The sequence below is a fragment of the Chiloscyllium punctatum genome, chromosome 45 (assembly GCF_047496795.1).
Source record: "Chiloscyllium punctatum isolate Juve2018m chromosome 45, sChiPun1.3, whole genome shotgun sequence".
Classification (NCBI taxonomy): Eukaryota; Metazoa; Chordata; class Chondrichthyes; order Orectolobiformes; family Hemiscylliidae; genus Chiloscyllium; species Chiloscyllium punctatum.
The window spans coordinates 61,409,680-61,423,605 of NC_092783.1; the positions used below are offsets into that span (position 1 = coordinate 61,409,680).

At 48.4% G+C, this 13,926-nt stretch overlaps 1 protein-coding gene across 1 annotated transcript in view; it reads left to right on the forward strand.

Annotated features, from left to right (window-relative positions):
• The window catches only part of LOC140467489 (protein phosphatase 1H-like), a 58,060-nt gene extending 44,615 nt beyond the window's left edge, over window positions 1-13,445 (forward strand). Inside the window, exons 7-10 of the mRNA XM_072563903.1 lie at window positions 1,259-1,322; window positions 6,572-6,679; window positions 8,629-8,780; window positions 11,080-13,445. Of these exons, the coding sequence (XP_072420004.1) occupies window positions 1,259-1,322; window positions 6,572-6,679; window positions 8,629-8,780; window positions 11,080-11,218 (463 nt within the window). The 3' untranslated portion in view covers window positions 11,219-13,445. The remainder of the gene's footprint in view (window positions 1-1,258; window positions 1,323-6,571; window positions 6,680-8,628; window positions 8,781-11,079) is intronic.
• Window positions 13,446-13,926: the final 481 nt, after the last annotated feature.

The window sequence follows — 13,926 nt, forward strand, 5'->3', positions numbered from 1 at the left end:
TCTGGGGACCTGTTTCCAGATCCAGCCATGGCAGATGGTAGAATTTAAATTCAATAAAAATTTAGAATTAAGAGTCAATTGATGATCATGAATCTATTGTCAATGGTTGGGAAAAGCCCATCTGGTTCATTAATGCCCTTTAGGGAAGGAAACTGCCATCTTTACCTGGTCTGGCCTAGATGTGACTCCAGACCCATAGCAATGGGGTTAATTCCTAATTATCACATGGGCAATTATGGATGGGCAATAATTGCTGGCCAAGATCCGGTGAATGAGTTTTTTAAAAAAATGACCGTCCTTCAGTGTCGCTGAGTCAACATCCTGGAATCCCCTCTCAAGGGGCATTGTGGGTCAACCCACGCTGGTGGACTGCAGCAGTTCAAGAAGGCAGCTCACCCCCACCTTCTCAAGGGGCAAATAGGGACGGGCAGTAAAAGCTGGGCCCAGCCAGAGATGTCCATGTCTCATGATTTTCCTCTAGCAGGATGTCACCGATTTAGAATAATTGTTGGAAGAAAACATAAGCGGCTGGAGTAATTTTCAGTGAATTGTTGTGATTTATGACATGGCGTCTGAATGCACCAGGAAACAGATTCAGTCACAAATTTCAAAAGTGAATTAGTAAAGTATTTAAAGGAACATTTGAAAGGCTGTGGGGAAGAGCAGAGGGGTGGGAAGGGGATTATACTCGTTATTCATTCACGGGATGTGGGCATCGCTGACTATGATAGGGTTTATTGGCCAGAGGGCAGTTAAAAGTCACCCCCATTTCTGTGGGTCTGACTGAGGGAAGGACGGCAGATTACCCTCCCTAGAGGACAGTAATAAATTAGATGGGATTTTTACAACATTGACAATAGCTACCTGCAACCACTGAGCTAGTAATTTAATTGCCGAATTTTACTGAATTGAAATTTGTTGTTCTGTCATAGTGAGTTTTGAACCCACGTCCCAGAATGCCAGCATTACTAACCCAGTGACATTACCACTACATCACCTTCCCACTAAAGTCAAATCTTAAAATTTAATTGCAGAGTTCGTGCAAGAACCGTCACAGAGCAATTGGCTGAATAGTTTCATTCAGTGTTTTTAAGATTCTGTGAGTTTCCTATCTCAGTAAGGATTCAGTCACGTCTCTAAAGTAGCAACTCACATCCTACCTTCTGACTTGCTCAGAGCTGAGTTGTTTGAGGCAGGAGAGTATTTTCAGATCTACTTTTTGTTTACTTATTACTTCTTGCCTTTGTTTAAATGGTAGGGCATACAAGACCATTGAGGAAGATGATCTGAAGTTCCCATTGGTCTATGGTGAAGGTAAAAAGGTAAGTTATTGACCAGAAACCAGTCATTGAACATTGTAAATCACATAAGCCCCTGTCCAGATCAGTTTCTTCCTAATGCAGGTACTCCATGTATGAAGCATGGTGGGTCAGTGGTTAGCACTGCGCCCTCACAGCGCCAGGGATTCGGGTTTGATTCCATCCTCAGGTGACTGTCTGTCTGTGTGGAGTTTGTTCATTCTCCCCCAGTCTGTGTGGGTTTCTTCTCACTGTCCAGAGATTGGGGGATCGGTTAGGTGGATTGGCCAGGCTAAATTACTCATAGTATCCAGGGATGTGCGGGTTAGTCATGGGAAGTACAGGGATTGGGTGGGATATTCTTTGGAGGGACCTGTATGGACTCAATGGGCAAACTGGCCTGTCCCCACACTGTAGGTATTCTATGTGGGCAAAGAAGCTTTTGTTTAATTTTTTTATAGATGGGCCTTACCTGTTGTTGCAATGTCAGCGTTAAAATCACTGTCTTTTCAGGTAAAAACAAGGACTGTAGACCGCAGATTCTAGATTAGAGTGGTGCTGGAAAAGCACAGGAGGTCAGACAGCATCCGAGGAGCAGGAAAATCGATGTTCCGGGCAAAAGCCCTTCATCAGGAATACAGGCAGAGTGCCTGAAGGGTAGAGAGATAAATGAGAGGAGGGTGGGGGTGGGGAGAAAGTAGCATAGAGTACAATAGGTGAGTGGGGGAGGGGATGGAGGTTATAGGTCAGAGAGGAGGGTGGGGGAATGTAGCAAAGAGTAAAATGGGTGAATGGGGGTGGGGATGAAGGTGATAGGTCAGGGAGGAGGGTGGAGTGGATAGGTGGGAAGGAAGATCGGTATGTAGGACAGGTCATGGGGACGGTGCTGAGCTGGAAGTTTGGAACTGGGGTGAGGTGGGGGAAGGGGAAATGAGGAAACTGGTGAAGTCCACATTGATCCCTGGAGTTGAAGTGTTTCGAGGCGGAAGATGAGGCGTTCTTCCTCCAGGCGTCTGGTGGTGAGAGAGCGGCGGTGAAGGAGGCCCAGGACCTGCATGTCCTCGGCAGAGTGGAAGGGGGAGTTGAAATGTTGGGCCACGGGGCGGTGTGGTTGATTGGTGCGGGTGTCTCGGAGATGTTCCCGAAAGCGCTCTGCTAGGAGGCATCCAGTCTCCCCAATGTAGAGGAGACCACATCGGGAGCAACGGATACAATAAATGATATTGGTGGATGTGCAAGTAAAACTTTGGATGTAGAAGGCTCCTTTAGGGCCTTGGATGGAGGTGAGGGAGGAGGTGTGGACACAGGTTTTACAGTTCCTGCGGTGGCAGGGGAAAGTGCCAGGATGGGAGGGTGGGTTGTTGGGGGGGCGTGGACCTGACCAGGTAGTCACGGAGGGAACGGTCTTTGCGGAAGGTGGAAAGAGGTGGGCAGGGAATATATATCCCTGGTGGTGGGGTCTGTTTGGAGGTGCTGGAAATGTCGGCGGATGATTTGGTTTATGCGAAGGTTGGTAGGGTGGAAGGTGTGCACCAGGGGCGTTCTGTCCTTGTTACGGTTGGAAGGGTGGGGTCTGAGGGCGGAGGTGTGGGATGTGGACGAGATGCGTTGGAGCGCATCTTTAACCATGTGGGAAGGGAAATTGCGGTCTCTAAAGAAGGAAGCTATCTGGTGTGTTCTGTGGTGGAACTGGTCCGCCTGGGAGCAGATACGGTGGAGGCGGAGGATTTGTGAATACGGGATGGCATTTTTGCAGGAGGTAGGGTGGGAAGAGGTGTAATCCAGGTCGCTGTGGGAGTAGATGGGTTTGTAAAAAAAAATGTCGCTGTCAAGTTGGTCGTTATTAATTGAGATGGAGAGGTCCAGGAAGGGGAGGGAGTTGTCAGAGATGGTCCAAGTGAATTTAAGGTCAGGGTGGAATGTGTTGGTAGAGTTGATGAACTGTTCAACCTCCTCGTGGGAGCATAAGGTGGCGCCGATGCAGTCATCAATTTAGTGGAGGAAGAAGTGGGGAGTGGTGCTGGTGTAATTACGGAAGATGGACTGTTCTATGTAGTCAACAAAGAGACAGGCATAGCTGGGGCCCATATGTGTGCCCATGGCTACCCCTTTGGTCTGGAGGAAGTGGAAGGATTCGAAGGAGAAATTGTTAAGGGTGAGGACCAGTTCAGCCAAACGAATGAGAGTGTCAGTGGAAGGGTACTGTTGGGGACGTCGGGAGAGGAAAAAACAGAGGGCTTGGAGGCCCTGGTCATGGCGGATGGAGGTGTAGAGGAATTGGATATCCATGGTGAAGATAAGGCGTTGGGAGCCGGGAAATGGAAGTCTTGGAGGTGGAGGGTGTGGGTGGTGTCTTGAATGTATGTGGGGAGTTCCTGGACTAGGGGGATAGGACAGTGTCGAGGTAGGTAGAGATGAGTTCAGTGGGGCAGGAGCATGCTGAGACAATGGGTCGGCCAGGGTGGTCAGGCTTGTGGATCTTGGGAAGGAGGTAGAACCGGGCAGTGCGGGGTTCCCGGGCTATGAGGTTGGAAGCTGTGGGTGGGAGATCTCCTGAGGTGATGAGGTTCTCTATGGTCTGGGAGATGATGGTTTGGTGATGGGGGGTGGGGTCATGGCTGAGGGGGCGGTAGGAAGAGGTGTCCTCGAGTTGGCGTCTGGCTTCAATGGTGTAGAGGTCAGTGCGCCAGACTACCACTGCACCCCCTTTATCCGCTGGCTTGATGGTGAGGTCGCGATTGGAGCAGAGGGAGTGGAGGGCAGCGTCTTGTGAGGGTGAGAGGTTGGAGTGGGGGAGGGGGGTAGACAGGTTGAGGCGTTTAATGTCTCAGCGGCAGTTGGAAATGAAGAGTTCGAAGGTGAGTAATAGGCCAGCGCGGGGTGTCCAGGTGGATGCAGTGTGTTGGAGGTGGGCGAAGGGGTCCTCGGAAGGTGGGTGGGAGTCCTGATTGTAAAAGTAAGCTCGGAGGCGAAGTGTTCGATGTCACGGCGTCTATTAAATTCATTGATGCGTGGGCGGAGGGGGATGAAGGTGAGTCCTTTGCTGAGGACTGATCATTTGTCCTCAGTGAGGGGGAGGTCTGGAGTTTTACCTGCACATCCACCAATATCATTTATTGTATCCGTTGCTCCCGATGTGGTCTCCTCTACATTGGGGAGACTGGACGCCTCCTAGCAGAGCGCTTTAGGGAACATCTCTGGGACACCCGCACCAATCAACCACACTGTCCTGTGGCCCAACATTTCAAACTCCCCCTCCCACTCTGCCAAGGACATGGAGGTCCTGGGCCTCCTCCATCGCCGCTCCCTCACCACCTAATGCCTGGAGGAAGAACGCCTCATCTTCCACCTCGGAACACTTCAACCCCAGGGCATCAATGTGGACTTCAACAGTTTCCTCATTTCCCCTCCTTACCCCAGTTCCAAACTTCCAGCTCAGCCCTGTCCCCATGACCTGTCCTACCTGCCTGTTTTCCTTCCCACCTATCCACTCCACCCTCCTCTCTGACCTATCACCTCCATCCCCACCCCCATTCACCTATAGTACTCTATGCTACTTTCTCCCCACCCCCACCCCCCTCTCATTTATCTCTCCACTCTGCAGTAACCCTGCCTCTATTCCTGATGAAGGGCTTTTGCCCAAAACATCGATTTTTCTGCTCCTCGGATGCTGCCTGACCTCCTGTGCTTTTCAGCACCACTCTAATCTCGAATCGGGTTTCCAGCATCTGCAGTCCTTGTTTTTACCTTAGCTCATTCCCTTTAATCCAGGCAACATCCTGGAAAACCACTTCTGTACCCTCTCCAAAGCCTCCACATCCTTCCTGGAATGTGGTGATTGGAAGTGCTTGCAGTACTCCAAGTGTGGCCTAACCAAAGTCTTATAAAGGTGGAACCTGACATCCTGACTCTTGTACCCAGTTCCCCTGACCAATAAAGGCTAGCATGTCATATGCCTCCTTTACCGCCCTATCTAGTAGTGTGGCCACTTTCAGGGACCTATGGACTTGAACCCCAAGATCCCTCAGTACCTCAATGATGTTCAGGGTCCTGCCATTAACTGTCTACTTTCCCTTCACATTTGATCTCCCCAAATGCAGCACCTCAGATTAACCTCGATCTGTCTTTCTCCACCCATATCTGTAACTGATCTCTATCCTGCTTTATCCTTTGACAACCCTCTACAGTATCCTCAATTCCCCTGATCTTTGCATTGTCTGCAAATGTACTTAGATTTAATTACTTACAGTGTGGAAACAGGCCCTTCGGCCCATCAAGTACTAAGCCACCCATCTGCATTTTCATCCAAGTCATTTCTATAAATCACAAACAGCAGAGACCCCAGTACAGAACCCTGTGAAACATCGTTAGTTACAGCCCTCCAGCCTGGAAACCCCTCGAACAGTACACCTTTCAGGAGGTGTAAATAAACCTGACCTAGCAGGTTAGCCTTGGACTTCAATTAAAACAGAACCATCCGAGAACAACACTTCCATAAAGCTAATAAAATTCACCAATAAAATTGAACTTTTATGTTGAAGAGAAACTGAGAATGACAGAAAGTTGTAGCTGGTCGAATTCTAGTTTGTTCATCATTGAATTGTCCTGTCTGGGGGAGGTGGGGAGGTGGGGGGGTGGGGGTGGGGGGTGCTACATTACATTCCAATGTGCATTGTTAACAACAAAACAAAACATCCAGATTGCTTTTTGAGAAGGCTTTTACTCTTCGTTCAAAAAGTTTGCCAAAGTGCTTATTTTTCATTTAACGTTTCTTCTCTCTGGATGTGTGGGAGGATGTGCAGAGTATCCACTGGGACTTGCCCTGAGGCAGGTCTCAATGACTGGGGGGTTTGTTACTGAAACTGGTACACTAACTGTAGGCAGCAGAGGCTGCACGCCATGTCTCAGTTTATTATGAGACCCAGTTTATGCAAACTACTGTCTGGTCACATGCATTGGGGAACATGCCAATAGATACCACTTCCCCTATACACACACTCCCATGTGGGAGGACACACAAATATAACGCACGCATATGCAGGGACACAGACACACATGCAAGGACACGCGCTACACACACGCAGACAGTTGCACTAAATGCATGCATACAAAACACACACATGCAGACTCATGCACGCAACACACACACAAACACGCATGCACCCAGACAGAAACATGCACACACACACACCAAATGACCAGCATCAGATTGAACCCAGACTCTCGGGCTAATGTGTGGAGGAGGCGTTGACCTGATGATGTTACCCCCACAGGCTCGTGTTATGGCGACCATAGGAGTGACTCGAGGGCTGGGGGACCATAATCTGAAGGTGCACTGTTCCAACATCCACATCAAACCGTTCCTGTCCTGCATCCCAGAGGTAAGAGCCAGCAGAGAGGGGCTGATCCCTTCTGTAGGGCCCAGTCATGAGGGGGATTTCCAGTCGATACTGAGAGACTTTGTATCTGTTGAAAATTTTCAGCTTGTGGCCCTACATTAGAGTGGAAGGACATTAATCACAAAGTGAGAGTTAGTTGTGGAGGGAGTTCTGTTAGTTTTGCTGATCAGAATTTGTTTGTCTTTTGTCGCAGTTATTTTCCAAGCAGGTGTTTTACCAGTGGTGCGTGGGTGGGAGTTGGAATTTGGTGAGGAGTTACTGGGGGTTGGGGGGGGATAGGGAAGACAGGAAAGTGGAGTAGAAACCATGGTCTTCATCCTCTGAATGGTGGGCAATGCTTGAGGGGCCATTTGGCTTCCTGCTGCTTCTACCTCTCTCTGTTTAGAAACTTCAGAAACCCGAAGATTATTCTGTGGTCTGGAGAAAAGGTTACTCGACCGGAAACATTAACTCTGATCTCTGTCCAGAGATACTGCCAGACCCGCTGAGTTTTCCCACAGTTGGTGACCCCACAGTTTAGGGCTTGGTGCTATGGGGAAAGAGTTGCTTTTAATCAGCTAGATTTGGTGGTTTTAACAATTTCTTGCAAGTTCTGGCCTTAAAGCTGAGGCCCTTTTGTGTTTGTGTGCCCTGCCCGTTGGTTCCCAATCTGGTTCTCACCCCCATGTAACTTCCTCACTTTGTTGCCATGCGCTTTTAAAATTAATTTTACCACATACTTGATTTGGTTTATTATTGTCACGTATACCTGGGTGCAGTGAAAAGTTGTGTTTTGCTGCAGTACAGGCAGGTCATGCCATACAAACTGCATTAGGGTGATAGAACAGAGCAAGGGACACAATGTCACAGCTGCAGAGAATTTGAGCGATCCATTCAGAAGGCTAATGACAGCGGTGAAGAAGGTGTTCTCGAGTCCGTTGGTCCGTGTGTTTCAGCTTTTGTATCATCTGCCCTTTGGAAGAGATTATATCCAGGATGGCGGGGGCTCTTTGATGATGTTGCCTGCCTTCCTGAGGCAGTGAGTAGTGTAGGTGGAGTCAAACATTCCTCGTGTGATTCCCTTCCCCCAGTATTTCGATTAAAGCCTTCAATATGCAGCTTGCCCAAGCACTGGCCCCAGATTTGATCAGGTGAAGTCTGCCCCAGCTGAATAGCTCCCTCTTCCCCAAGACAGTGCCTCATGAATTGAAACCATTGCCTCTGTCCCCACACCAGTCAATGAGCCACAGATTAAACTTGGTAGTCTCTTTTACCCAAAGCCAATGTGCTTCTCACTGATGTACTAACCCTGGGTTCTTACAGTACGCGTTTATTTAAAAAGTAATTTGGACACAAGGAGTAAAGGCTGTGTGGTTCCCCTGGTGTGCAGTGAATTGGGGCAAAGTCAGGAGATTGACATGGGCTAATAGAAGGAGTATATTCACCCTGACCCTTGTGACCTTCCTTCTGCACAGTAAACAATTCTCCGATTCTGGGTTTGGATGAAGTGGAGTAGAAAGTGAGAAGAAGGATGTGTGGAGCCGGCAGCAATCTGATGGGCCGAATAGCCTGCTTTGTTTTGTATTGGAAATATATTAGGGTTAGGGTCACTCAGCTAAGGCTAGGGTCAGTATAAACTGGGATTGGAGTTAGGGTCAGTGTAAGTTAGTGTTAGGGTCAGTGTCGGTCAGGGTTATCATTAATGTAGTTGAGGGTCAGTGTCAGTTAGGAATAGGGTCAGTATAAGTTAGGATCAGTGCAGGTTCGAGTTAGGGTCAGTGTAAGTTAGGGCTGGTATTGATTAGGGTCAGTATAAATTAGGGTTAGGGTCAGTGTAGGTTAGGGTTAGTGTAAGTTAAGTTTAGGGTTAGTATCAGTTAGGGTCAGTGTAAGTGATGCATTCTGAAAGCAGTCCGTTTGACAACCCATCACTTTTGTTGATCATCCTGCAGGTGAAGGTGTACAACATTACAAAGTATGAGCATGGGGTGGACGATGTGATAGTCCTGGGGACAGACGGATTGTGGGATGTGGTCTCGAACCGGGAGGTAGCTGACATCGTCATTCGCGTCCTCTCCAGCTGCCAGCCTGATGATCTGAACAGGTTTGTGGAGTTGTCAGGTTTCTTTTTGTCCTGAAGTCTTAAATGACCACTGTCGCTAAATTACTGTCCCTGGCTAAACCACAGCAATCCAAGCAGCACTTGCTGTAAACAAGTAAAACAAAAATTCCTTTTTATGGGATGTGGGTGTTGCTGGCTAGGTCAGCATTTAATGTCCCTTCAGAAGGTGGGGGTGAGCTGCCTTCTACAGTCCATGGGCTGGACGTAGACCCACAATGTCCTACAGGAGGCAATTCCAGGATTGTGACCCAGTGACAGTGAAGCAATGGTGATATATTTCCAAGTCAGGATGGCGAGTGGCTTGGAGGGGAACTTGCAAAGGCTTGGCATTACCGTGTTTCTGCTGCCCTTGTCCTTCTAGATGGAAATGGTCGTGGGTTTGGAAGGTGCTGGGTTAGGGGCTTTGGTGAATTTCTGCAGTGCATCTTATAGATAGTCCACACTGCTGCTACTGAGCGTTGGTGGTGGAGGGAGTGGATGCTTGTGGATGTGGTGGCAATCAAGCGGGGGCTCCTTTGTCCTGGATGGTTTTGAGTTTCTTGAGTGTTGTTGGAGCCACACCCATCCAGGGCACGTGGGGAGTGTTCCATCACACTTCGAAAGAATCAACAAACATCCATTTGTGGAGTGCCTTTCACCATGTCAGCACATTCTGGCCAATGAAGGTTTTGATGCACAGTCACTGTTTTAGGAAACGCAGCAGCTGTACACAGCAAGATCCCAGAAGCTGAAGTGAGATTGTGGCCAGATTAGCTTAGCGCTGTTACTGGTTGTGATATGAATGTTGACACCAGGATCTCCCCGTTCTACTTTCAATGTTGCCGTGGATTTGTTGACGTTCCCCTAGGAGGAGAGACGAGGCATCGGTGTTTTACCTAAAGAACGGGATTGTTTCCTTCCCCTTCATCTTAAAGTCGTAACTTGGCTGTTGTTGATGAGTCTGACGTCTGTGCACTGCCCCTTTTTCCCAAAGAGGAATGGGTAGAAGTTTTCACTGAAGATTTAGAAACAGCCTTGTGCTCTGAGGTCAGAACTTAGCTATTTAATGTTGTGTTGGCTCTGACCTTTGGAAGCCATTTCAGGGTCACTGTGGGGAGGTGATGGGATAGTGATTGTCCCAGTAATAATCCAGAGGCCCAGACTCTAGGGACACGGGTTTGACTCCCACTATGACAGATTTAAGGAAAACATTGCAAACAAGCCTTACAGTGGCTGGGTACACAGTCTATTGCTATAAAATCTGGCCTGGGTCACTAATGCCCTTTTAAGGAAGGAAATCTGCCTTCCTCACCAGGTCTGGCCTATACGTGACTCCAGACCCACAGTGGTCTGGTTTATTCCCAGTTGCCCTGTGATATCACCCAACAAGAGCAATGACTAAGAGAAACTAGAATGAGCAACTCATCCCAGCCACGTAACCCCATATACCCTCACAGAAAGGAGTTAAAATGTCACCCCCACCCCCGAATGATCTACAGCAAAGACTGAACGCAGAAGTTGAGCTGCGATGGAGGGCTGCGAGTTAGCCCAATCAGTTAGATGCTTCGAAAAGCAGCCGAGCTGAGCACCTGAGAGATCGGGCATTTTGAGAGACGGATTGAGGGGAGATTTGTGTGGAGTAAAAGGTAAAGTCTTACCAGACAAGAGGCTGCTCTCTCATTACAGAGAGATGACTGGAGGGGTTTAACCTGAGGGTCACTATGTCTTGGGCAGGAGGAGAGGGTGAGAAGTAGAGTCCATCATGGTAACCTCAGCTGGTGCAGGAATTGAACCCACTCTGTTGGTATTAATCTGCATTACAAACCAGCTGTCCAGCTCACTGAGCACCCCCCCTCCAACCACCACCACCACCACCCCCCCCCCCTCCCCCCGCCCTCACCCCCACTCCAAAATATCGAGCATAGTGAAAGAACACTATATTTGGCTTAATGGACTGTTTTTTGTGTACACTATAATTACAGGTTGTTTGGTCTTCCTTCCCCTCTCCCTCTCCCTCTCCCTCTCTTTTCCCTCTCCCTCTCTCTCTCCCTCTCCCCCTCTTTCCCCTCTCCCCCTCTTTCCTCTCTCTCTCTCTCTCTCTCTCTCTCTCTCTCTCTCTCTCTCTTCCTCCTTCTCTCTCTCTCTCTCTCTTCCTCCTTCCCTCTCTCTCTCTCTCTCTCTCTCTCTCTCTCTCTCTCTCTCTCTCTCTCTCTCTGAATGTCTGTCTCTCTCCTCCCTACCCCCACCCCTCCCCCCTCTCTTTTCTCCTTCCCTCTCCCCCTCTCTGTCTCTCCTTCTGCAGGTTCACTCTCGCTGCTCAGAATCTGGTGATGAGATCCCGGGGGATTCTGAAGGGGCACAGTTGGCGACTGTCCAATGACAGGCTGGGCTCAGGCGATGACATTTCGGTGTTTGTTATTCCACTGTACGGCCACACGTGAGCTGCTGGAGGATACTGCCACCCTGGAGCTCTCTAAAGACTCAATCACGGAGTGTCACCCAGTCCCTTCGGCAGTTACTTTTTCACCAACCCCCTTTTTTTTCCTAAATTGGCTTCCCCCAGTCCCTCGAGATATAATCCTCCCCAGCAGAAGCATCGTGGAAAACAAATTTGCATTACAGTAGCACCTTCCAGAACCTCGGTGCTGTCGAGCCAATGAAATACAAGGAGTGACTCCTGAACTGTCAGGCACCACACAGCAATGTGCTGGAAATAACTGCGTCCTATTTTATTTTATTATGGTGTTGGTCCAGGGATGAATCTTTAGCCAGGAGATGAATGGGAAGGGCTTAGAGGGATATGGGCCAAATGCTGGCAAATGGGACTAGATTGGGTTGGGATATCTGCTTGGCATGGACCAGTTGGGCAGAAGGGTCTGTTTACGTGCTGTACATCTCTATGACTGTCTGACTTGGGTGAGCTCCCCTGATCTATTTTAAAAATGCTCCCCCCCCCCCCATTCCTTCGACAGCAGACAGTGCCCCAGTTATACACTGCATCTGAAACAGAGCCTCTGCAGCACTCCCTCAGCACTGCCCTGAGGGTGTCAGGCTAGATGTTTGTGATCGGGTCTGGTGAGTGGGGCCTCGAATTGTGAACAAGCAAATGAGCTAGCCTCCTGTTTAACCACAGCCAACACCCTCTGGGACTGTTTGTGTCCGTGGACCTGCAGCAGAACCCAGATTGCAGACTGTTTCCCACTCAGTGCCCACCACACCCAGTCCGATAGTCTGAGTGCAATGTCTCAGCGGGCAATCAGCCTGGTCTAAGTGAGGGTTCAAATGTCAAACGTGCCCTCTTCTTAGAAATCTCTGGTTTCCAACCTTTGATGAAGATATCTATCTGAAACATGCAAAACGAGGAAAGTAAATGTTCTGTAAATGTGAAATGAAAACAGAAAATGCTGTAGATTGGACAGTAGGACCAACGTTGAAAAGACATTTGGATAAAGTCCATGCGTAGGAAAGGGCTGGGGACATATAGGTAAGCACAAATTTAGTTTGGGAACGTGGTCAGCATGGACTGGTTGGGCCGAAAGGTCTGTTTCCATGCTCTCTGACCCTATGACTCAGCACTTAAATGCTCCTAGTTTAAAAGAGAAACTACAACTGGTAAGAGATAGCAAAAGTAATCAAAATGTTTGAATAGAGGGGAAAGGCCAGTCAGGGAAAGTTAGAGTTGATAGAACCTCCAGGAACACAAGTAACTAAACTTGGTACCCCTGTTGTCCATTTTAAAAAAGAACTCAACCATTTTAATTCACTTTACAAACTGGTTACTGGTGGAGTTCATCCTGTTACAGACAACCAGTACCTCTGTCCCAGAACAGCATTTAATTTAAATACAACAAAGAAATGTGGATGCTGGAAATCTGAAAACAAACACAGCAGGTGCCGGAGAAACTCAGCAGCTCTGGCAGCATCTGTGGAGAGAGAAACAGAGTTAATATGTCGGGGCGCAGTGATGTTTCCTCAGAACCAATATTTCAGAATGTGACCATCAATGTGGATTCATTTTTTGTTCTCCAGATTCTGAAGAAGAGGTCACTGGACTTGAAACGTTAACTCTGTTTCCCTCTCCACAGATGCTGCCAGACCTGATGAGTTTCTCCAGCAATTTCTGGTTTTGTATAACTGTTAATGAGGCCTTTGTTTGATTTCTTTGCCACAGTTTGAATTCCAGTCCCACAGGTTCGTTGTGTGTAGGTGATAATCCTTAATGTGAGCAGTTCTTTGGCTGAAGCCTTTGAAAATAGGCCCTGGTGTGTGATTCCTGATGAAGGGCTTTTGCCCGAAATGTCGATTTTCCTGCTCCTTGGATGCTGCCTGACTTGCTGTGCTTTTCCAGCACCACTCTAATCTCGACCCTAGTGTGTTACCAGCAACTTCCTTGTTTGTCCCCAAGAAATAATCCCCTTTTTGAAGGTGTCAGGGGGCTGAGGAAGGATGTTTTGATTCATTGCTGTTTAGGTGGAGCCCTGGAGAAAACCCGCAGAATCCAGATTCCACTCTGAGGCCCATCAGTTCCTATTCCGAGCCCTGAGTTGCTCTTCTTGCTCGGTACATTTTGTTTTCAGTCTGAGAAGTGGATCTCTGTTATTGTTTGAAGGTTTGTGAATATCTCAAATTGTACAGTTCATTAAAAAATAATAAAGAGACACGACACCATTCTGCTGACTGATCCAGTTACTGTGAGAGGGGTTTGTAAGGAATCGGGGTGCTCTCAGTGACTACGTGTGGTATTCGGACATAGGACTAGGAGGTGGCCATTCAGCCCCATGACCTGGTACTCGTCGTCGTCGTCCTCCTCCTCCTCCTCCTCCTAAAGAATCGGCAAAGGAAAACAAAATAGACAAAGGCAGAAGCACAAGGAGTGAATATAGATAGAACTTCATGTGGCCATTTGACCTTTATGAGAACTGTAAACTTGTTGCAGCCCAGAATGAGGCTGTTAGGCCCATTGTGTCTGTGCTAGCTCTCTGCAAGAACAACTTGGATACTCTGACTCATCCCCATCTGGGCCTGAAATTATTTTGGTCAATTGATTGAACCTTCCTCCATCACACTCTCTCAGGCCCATTCTAAACCCAGAGCCAATCGCTGAGGTGTTTGCTCATGTTGCTATGGGCCCTTTCACCAATCTCTTTAA